Source organism: Lycium barbarum, chromosome 1, assembly GCF_019175385.1.
Source record: "Lycium barbarum isolate Lr01 chromosome 1, ASM1917538v2, whole genome shotgun sequence".
In the NCBI taxonomy this organism is placed as follows: Eukaryota; Viridiplantae; Streptophyta; class Magnoliopsida; order Solanales; family Solanaceae; genus Lycium; species Lycium barbarum.
The window spans coordinates 171,378,735-171,388,756 of record NC_083337.1 but is presented as its reverse complement, the minus strand read 5'-3'; the positions used below and the strand labels follow the sequence as shown (position 1 = coordinate 171,388,756).

At 30.4% G+C, this 10,022-nt stretch overlaps 1 protein-coding gene across 1 annotated transcript; it reads left to right on the top strand.

The window, feature by feature from the left end:
- Positions 1-472: 472 nt before the first annotated feature.
- LOC132626825 (glutaredoxin-C13-like) lies at positions 473-1,279 on the top strand. Its single transcript, XM_060341831.1, has one exon. It carries the CDS (start codon positions 665-667, stop codon positions 965-967), a length of 303 nt encoding a protein of 100 aa, XP_060197814.1. The 5' UTR covers positions 473-664; the 3' UTR covers positions 968-1,279.
- Positions 1,280-10,022: the final 8,743 nt, after the last annotated feature.

The window sequence follows — 10,022 nt, the reverse complement described above, 5'->3', positions numbered from 1 at the left end:
GGAAAAGGGATAAAAATATCATCTGTTACAAATTTAGGTTAAAAATATCCCATCATTAAAGTTTTTAAATTTCTATAACAAAATTGCGCACATACACGTTTATATGCATGGACAATTAGTTTTACTAAAGATTTGGAACATACTCCATCAATATCAATATTACTCCTATATATCAAGTGTTTCTCCGTTTCGTTTTGTATGATATTATGACCACAAAAATAGAGTTCAAAGGTGCATGACCAGCTGGAATATATGTATCATCCAACTTGCCCATTGTGTTGGAACGAAATAGTATCTGTTTGTAATTTGAAAAATTACTTTGGAACATCAGTACCATGCAGTCCAGCTCTTGGAATATAGAGCTAGCATCTAAACTAAGCTCCCTATCTTTTTGAATATTGTTCTTTTCTGGTTTGAAAGTGATGATGCAGTATTCCTTTTCCCATTCTTATAAATAGGGTCGAACCTGAACAACCTCATTGCCATCTAAACTCGAGCTTGAAAAAAAAAACGTAGAAAAATCTCCATTTCTTTTATATCTCTCCTCCTAACATATACACTATATAGTGTAAAACACTAATTGGAATCAAAGTTCAATTTGTTTTGAACTTGGAATCCGATAGTGTGCCAGTTTTAATTTGTTTGTATATATTCATCAGAGAAAATGGACAAAGTACAAAAATTGGCATCAGAAAATGGAGTAATGATCTTCAGCAAGAGCACTTGCTGCTTGTGCTATGCAGTGAGTATTCTGTTCCGAGAGCTAGGGGTCAACCCATATGTGCATGAACTGGATCATGACTCGGACGGAAAGGAAATGGACAAGGCTCTAACCAAAATGGGCTGCAATCCATCAGTGCCAGCAGTTTTCATAGGAGGGAAATTGATCGGTTCCACCAATGAAATCATGTCACTCCACCTTAAAGGCTCCCTCGTTCAACTCCTCAACCCGTATATGTCTGTTTGAAAAGGTTTGCCACTAATATTAATTAAGATTAATTAAGGAAAAAACACTAATAAACTTGGCCCGCACTGGTCTTTGGAGATCAAGCTATTTAGTCTAAGAATGTTGTACCTTAGTCTAGCTAGTTATGGTTTTATTATGTTTGTGAAGTTATGTTATTTTGGTCCGTATTAGTCGTCACTGGTTAGCTAGCATAAATCAGATATGCAGCTTAATTAGTTATTTGTCTACGGACAACTGATATCGTTGCCTATAGTGCAAAGAATGTAATTTTAATTTATTTCCTCAATGATAAAGTTGCTTTATTAATTACAATGTTCTCCTTAAACTTATTACCGAGTAAATCACTTAAATTAACATTTTCAGCTGATTTCAATTTTGAAATATTATATTACCTATAAAAAAATTATATCATCATTCAAAATTCTTACATTTTATTTTCAGAATAAATATCAATAAAATATTTTTGAAAAATAATTACACCTTTAAAGATGTAAAATTGGCATGAAAAATATAATAAACGTGTTACCAAAGATTGGTTAGTTGAAGTAAAATTTTAATACTAGCAATAAGACAAATAATAAGATGGATCAAGTCATCAAGATAAACTTAAAGCTCAACAAAATAATATTTCATGAAGCACACTGATGTTTTGAAAATCAAAAGAAGAGCTATAGGAGAAAAAACAGAGGTATCACAATTTAAAATTTTAAACAACACAATACAATTGCTTGAAATTTGTAATTATTGAAAAAGCTTCATGTTATAACCCATATTAATTAAACTACTGCTATTTTTGACTTTTTATATATTCATGCAATGATTTAAGTAAAAAAGAGTTTATTATGTCTTTCAAACGATGAAGGGGTATTATTTTTCAAAATCCAAATGGTTAAGGGAGAAGGGAGATTGTGCTCTTTATTGCCATTTGCTTCAAGTACAAATTAGGAAAATTCTCCACTTTTGGTGAATTTGGTCTCACCTTGTCCTTTTATGCCATTTTTGTTTATACAGTTTAATTTGTAGTCCCTTTTAAAAATATCCTTCCATGTGGTATCATAGATTCTAGTTGTTCAGACATAGCTTATACTATAGTTTTATTTTTCATATATAGAAAGTACAAAATGTTACTGTGTCTTTTTGAATAAAACAAGCAAAAAAAAAACTTACAAGAGGATTAGTTCCCTTACATCGTGATCATGGGCATAGTTCATTGTCGTTGCACGAACTTCGAATACTTTTTTTCCCCTTAGGAGATTACTTTCACATAAAAAGGTGCGACAACAGGTAGCTATAATTTTTATTCTAGGATGTGTTTGTTAACACAAAGACAAGTAAATTTAGAGGTGTCGTGACACATATATAAATTATAATTATGGTGTTTTTGTCAAAGAATTTGATCATGCAGCCTAATTACACAGTAAAATAAATGGGTAGAGTAGTACGATATTTTTATAAACTCCTTTTAAGTCTTTATACAACCTTTGATGAAAATTTGTAGTTGACGAATCACGAAAAAAAATGATATCATATCAAACATTCAATCAGGTATTTTCATAAGTTCTGCCTAGTGGAATTTTGCACAGCCAATCTCCGTTCCTAGTTGGGATTGATAATCTGGAATTTAGAAAGGGATTAGGGGAACAATGGAGAATAATCGCCTGAGAACAAATTAATATTTCAAGGAAACATCAATCAAATCTAGTAATTACCGCACATCATGAAAAAGTCGATTTTATCAAGCTTAAGGAGTATGCAAAAATTTCTGATTCTCTGGAGTGGATTATTAGCTGAAATTAATTAAGCTTAGAGAAGTGTTTCTTTCTGCACATACTTGTATGGTGTACCCATCAGACACGTACAAAATTCTTTACACCGTCAATTAAGTTAAAGGGTAACTTTTATAATTAAGATTTAGGAAAAGATATTAAAAATAATTAATTAGAGTCCTAATTGTATCAAATCTTTGTTCCTTAATAGCGTTAAGTTAATCAAAATTACCATTACTGAAGTAATCCTTCAATGCATTAGACATTGTGAATAATTCTTCAACGTTTCAGCCATAGTTGATCTTGAGGAGTTTGAATTGCTTTAAGGATGCACCAATACTCTTTTTTTTTCTTTTCTTTTTTGTGACTGCTATATGTAAACAGATTTCAACTTTTTTTTTTCTCTCTGTTTAGTTGAGAAGCATCTGTAACTATAGATATCATATAAAAACTTGCATCAAGATTCCTTTTTTTTATTATTTTTTATTTGAAAGAGAACTAACCCAACAAGAAACTAGTCCGAAACTAACGGAGGGAATGAGACCCCAACAACATCTCCTGCAACAGGCGACGTGTGAATGCCATTCGAAGCGAGACTCTTGACTAAACGTCAAATTGGCTAAACCATCATCAACCGAATTAGCATCAGTGTAAATTTGGGCAGCAGAGACCACCCAGTTCCTAGTCAAGAGGTGACGAATGCGGTTGACAATATAACCATTTCGATGAGTCACATTTCTTCCAGCCCGCAACACCTGAACTACACTAGCATTATCAATTTGCAAGGCATTCGGCGCCACCCCCTATCCCAGGCTTCCTGAAGGCTAGTGAGGACTCCCCATAGCTCTGCTCTATATGATGTACAAACTCCAATTTTGACTGAAAAACCTCTAAGCCACCTGCTATCAGAATCACGAAATACACCGCCTGCAGTTCCCATCAAAATACTCCTTCGAAGAGCCCCATCTGTGTTCAAAGCTACCCACCTAACGCTAGGAGGTAACCAGCCGAACGAAACTATATGCTTGTTGTTAGACATTTCCTGAATATTCTTCAACGGAAGCCAAGAAGTAGCACAAGCTCTAACCATGCTAACAAGGGCTGCTATCTTTTTGTCCAACGAAAGATACTCATTTTGAAAAAGAGCATTATTACGCCACATTCAAATTTTGTAGCAGGTGTATCCGAAGAAAATTCTCCAATCAGCATCTGTAACTCCCTTGCATCAAGATCCCTTAAGTGCTCATGTATTGACGAGATCAAAGGCATACAGACTGGGAAGAAAGTTAAAGAAATAAAACATGAAAGAAGGATTTGGAGGAGAGAGACAGTAAATATAGTGCTTAATATTAGGAAAAGAAACAAAATAATTAGGAAGAATGGGTAACCTGCAATGGCAGGTAATTTTAACTAATGGTGTAATTTTTTTTTGTAACGTGACAGTGCATAAAACTTAAATTAAAAAACTTATTTAGTAATTTACCGACAGTTAAGTAATAAATGAGATCTGGATGTGCAAATGACGGCTCCATATTCTCGAATCACACATTTGTGGAATGTGGATGCACCAAGGTACAAAAATTATGGCCAACCAAGAAATTTAAATTATACAAAAAATATCATATATTAGAGAGACAATTTTGCATCAGAAATCGTATAAAAGTGATCTGAGTCAGATTTAATTAATTCAAACGCCTTTAAATTCTGTATCTCAGAGTATGGCGTTCCTAAACAAAAGTTTATTTAATGAACATTCATATGATACCATTGTGCAAGGTTGTCGAAGATTAAGTGGAAAAAAAAGAAGCTACTATTAATTCTTAAAAATCGACACGTCATACGAAAAATGTGTGTTGCCTAAAAGTTTTAGGGTCTGTTTGAAAAGCCACCTTGTAATTGGAATTGGTGTAATTACTACCCTAGTAATTACACAGCCTAGTAATTATACAGTATTGTAATTATAATGATCTGTTTGTTTGTCATAATGTAATTACAGTGTAATTACAAGCGTGTTGTTTGGTTGCACAAGTGTAATTACACAGTTAGTTTAATTTTAAAATAAAACTTCACTATAAAAAATTTAAAATTAATATTTAAAAAATATGTGCCTTTATACATGATATTAATTTAACTATTTAATAACGCATTATTTCTTGAAAATATGTTAATTAATAATCATATATTTGTAACTAATCAAAATTTTGCCTAGACAAGATATGCCTTATTTACAAGATGGAAGATCCGTTGATATGGTCTTTAACCCATTAGGAGTACCTTCACGAATGAATGTAGGACAGATATTTGAATGTTCACTAGGGTTAGCAAGGAGTCTGCTAGACAGACATTATCGAATAGCACCTTTTGATGAGAGATATGAACAAGAAGCTTCGAGAAAACTAGTGTTTTCTGAATTATATGAAGCCAGTAAGCAAACAGCGATTCCATGGGTATTTGAACCCGAATATCCAGGAAAAAGCAGAATATTTGATGGAAGGACGGGGAATCCTTTTGAACAACCCGTTATAATAGGAAAGCCTTATATCTTGAAATTAATTCATTATTGTAAAAAATAGTTGATATATAATTTCAAATTATAATATTTTTATTTTAATTGATTAAAAATACTTTTTTTGTGAGAACATCATGGGATTTGATGTTTGAGAAAAAAAAAGAATATTTGTAAATATAATGCCACAATATTATTCAAATGTTTAACCAAAATTCTATCAATTATAAGTGAAAAATAAACAATAAGCAATGTAAAATAACAAGTCAATAGTATTAAAACAAATAAATTAAAGTAAAAAATATAACCTAAATTCAAAATCCAAAAGAATGTTTTTTAACATAATACTCTTATGTCAAATTCCAATATTACATAAGTAAGTTCCAACGTAACATAAGTAAATAATCCTATAATTCAAAAGAAAAGGAAAATATAAGTCTATAACCACATTCACAACGAAATTATACTTTAATAACGTCACTCATTATATGCCAAGTTTGTTAATGACTCATTCTTTCTAATATTAAGAGATGTAATTTTAAAAATTAGAATAATAATACTGTTATGCTAAATGAATAAAATAAAATAAATAAAAAATACGAGAAATTACATGGAACCACAAGAAGTAAAGGTTGGAAATGAGAAGAAAGGAAATGAAATATAAATAATATAAAAAGAAAAATATATTTTAAAAAATAAAAATAATTAAAAAGTAAAAATAAAAAATAAATTAATTAATAGAAATAAAAAAATAAATTAGAAAAGCAAAGAAATTAAAATAAAAAAGAAAAGAAATAAAATAAAATAAAAAAGAAATAAACTAAAAAGTAACTCTGTAATTACAGGGTGTAATTACACCCAATTCTCAGCCCCCCTTGAGAATTGGAGAGTGTAATTACACCCTGTCAATTACACCCAATTCCCACCTAACTATGTAATTACCTGGTCAAACAAACAGGCCAAACTGTGTAATTACACCCAATTACATCCAATTTTTATTACCTGGGTGGCTTTCCAAACAGGATCACTACTATTAAGAAGAGTGAGTACAACTCACTTTCTCGTCGTTCGTCCGAATTTCATAAAAAAAATAAAAATTGTGGGCCCCCTATATAATAAACAAACAACAACTAATATTAAAAAAAAAATGGCCCCCATAATTCTAATATGTATATATATCCGTTCCAATTTAATTAAAAAATTGTGGGCCCCATATATATTAAACCACAACTAATATTAAAAAAATAGTGCAAATTAATAATGTAAAAAAAAAAAAAGTGCCCCCATATTAAAAAATCAAACAATATTCATGTAATTTCCAAAGTATTTCATTAAGTCAATAATGATGGATTCATTGCCACATGTGTATTCGTAAAAAACACTAATATAATAAAGTTTTAAATACGGAGCACAAACTATAATGTTATATTAATCGTGTTTTGAACATAGTATCTCATATTGACAAAATCAAGCAATATATATATAAAAAAAAGTGAATCCCATATTAAAAAAATAAACAATGTAAAAAAAAAATGTGGGCCCCATAATTCTAATATGTATATATATGCGTTCTAATTTAATAAAAAAAAATTGTGGGCCCCATATATATTAAACCACAACTAATATTAAAAAATAGTGCAAATTAATAATGTCAAAAAAAAAAAAGTGCCCCCCATATTAAAAAATCAAACAATATTCATGTAATTTCCAAAGTATTTCATTAAGTCAATAATGATGAATTCATTGCCACGTGCGTATTCGTAGCAAACACTAATATAATAAAGTTTTAAATACGGAGCACAAACTACAATGTTATATTAATCGTGTTTTGAACATAGTATCCCATATTGACAAAATCAAGCAATATAAAAAAAAAAATGAATCACATATTAAATAAACAATGTCAAAAAAAAAATATTGCAGACTTTGTATTCGTAGCAAACACTAATATAATAAAATTTTAGATACGGAGCACAAATTACAATGTTATATCAATCGTGTTTTGAACATAGTATATATATATATATATATTATATGCAAAAAAATAGTGCAAACTAATAATGTCCAAAAGGGTGGGCCCCATACTAAACAACACCAAGCAATAGAAAAAATAAAAATAAAAAAAAAGAAGAAACTATATAAAGCATGGGTTTAGACCCATGCTTCGTCGTCCGTTGTCCCTTAAAAAAAAAGTGTGGGCCCCATACTAAATAACACCGAGCAATAAAAAAAAAGGGAAGAAAAAAAGTGAAACTCACCATCTCCAAACTCATGGGAAAAAAAAAGTGAACCATATATTATCAAAATCAAGCAATATATATATAAAAAAAAAAAGTGAACCCCATATTAAAAAAAATATAATGTTAAAAAAAAGTGTTGCCTTTGTATTCGTAGCAAACAATAATATAATAAAGTTTTAGATACGGAGCACAAACTACAATATTATATTAATCGTGTTTTGAACATAATATATGTATATATATATATATATTATATGCATAAAAATAGTAGAAACTAATAATGTCCAAAAAAAAAAAGTGCCCCCCATAAAGTGTGGACCTCATACTAAACAACATCAAGCAATATAAAAAAATAAAAAAATAAAAAGTGAAACCCACCATCTCCAAACTCACTGTAAAAAAAAAGTGAACCCTATATTAACAAAATCAAGCAATATAAAAAAAAAAAAAAATGAACCCCATATTAAAAAAAAAATGTAAAAAAAAAAGTGCAGACTTTGTATTCGTAGTAAACACTAATATACTAAAGTTTTAGATACGGAGTACAAACTACAATGTTATATTAATCGTGTTTTGAACATAGTATATATATATATATATATATATATATATATATATATATATATATATATATATATGCATAAAATAGTGCAAATTAATAATATAAAAAAAAAAGTGCACTCCATATTAAAAAATCAAATAATATTCATGTGATTTCCAAAGTATCTCATTAAGTCAATAATGATGGATTCATTGCCACGTGCGTATCAATCCATTAGTGGGAGCAAATGAAATTGCTTTTCTTCAAAAAGTTAAGTAGTCAATGTTGACACCCAATTTTGTCCCGCCTCTCCTCCGAAATACATATTTGCGCTTCTAATATTTTCAAAAATAAAAATAAAAAAATAAATAATAATACTATATATTATGTTTATTATAATTATTAATCTCTTATCAATAACGACATTTCATTATTCTGTTACAACTATTATTATTATCATTACTATTATTATTATTATTATTATCAATTTATTATTATTATTATTATTATCATCATTATTTTACTATCGCTATTATTGTTATTATCATTAATTTATTATCATTTTGTTGTTATCACTATTATTGTTATTATTATTAATTTATTATCATTTTGTTATTATCAATAATTGTTACTTATTATTATTATCATTATTATTATTATTATTATTATTATCATATTTATTATTATTATTATTAATTATTATTATCCTTATTGTTATTTTATTATTAATTATCAGTATTTGTTATCTACTATTATTATCATATCTATTATTATTTTTTATCACCATTATCATCAGCATTATCATTATTACCATTATCATTATTGTTATTATTATTAGCAGTATTACTACTGCTATTTATTTGCTGCTATTATTTGGTATTATTGAAACCTGCATTTCTCGACATTTTATCCACCCCTGCATACACATCGCATTTTATTTTCGTACATCTTTAAACGATAGCTTTATTTATTGTTGAAACATTATTACACGGTCATTGCAACAACATAAATTTTTATTACCTGAGCCCTAATAATTACATACATTTTTGTATTAGGTAATATTTTGTCATACTCAGTATATTACTAATCAATATGGGTCTTTTATTCAAATTTAGAAGCCAAACTATTTCTTGCACTTAGTCCGTATTTTGACTTACCGGACTCCAAATCAAAGCCCGATTGACTCCTGATATTTTTTTGGACTAGTCCATATTCCTTATCTCAATTTTTGGAATAATCCGTGTTTTAATTTATTAGCCTATTCTTTTAATACCTGGTCTAAAAATTGACCCAGTCCACAAATGGACCAGGCCCGATCCATTTTCGTTCAAAATAAGGGAAAAGGGTTTCCCTTATTCCCTTCATTATCGTCTCCGCCTCTTTCCTTCTTCTCCGTCGCCACCCACTTCCTCACCACCGCCTCCATCTCCGGCCATCCCCCTCCTCCCCTTTCGCCTACGCTTCCTTCCTTCCCCTTCCCCTTCCCTTTCCCTTTACCCCCAAACCCTAAAGCCGTCGCCCATCCTCCCATCGCCGCCCCACTGCCATCTCTGACACCCCCACTTCACCACGTGATCCCCACTTCACCACTGTCATCTCCACCGCACCTTTACCCCCACGCGTCTGACCTCACCACCTTCGTCTCCACCCACGCCTCTGACACCCACGTTACCCCTGTCACACCCACGTTACCCCTGTTCCCCACGCCTTTGTCCCTTCTCCTCTCAAACTCAAACCCTAAAACAGTCTATAAGTATTCATTTTTATCATCCGAAAAGGGGGGGATTTTTTGGGCTGGTTCATGAAAGACCCCAAGAACCTAGGGCTGTCTCGATTCATGAAGTTCCCCAATGATAAGTTGTTTTTAGTCGCAGCAATCCCCTAGAAATTAGGTTCCAAATTCGAAAAATCATAGAAAATCCCCATAGATAAGATTGATTCTTGTTCGCTGTATTGTTCAATATCAAGTCAAAAATCCACATCATTTTATTTGGTTTTACCT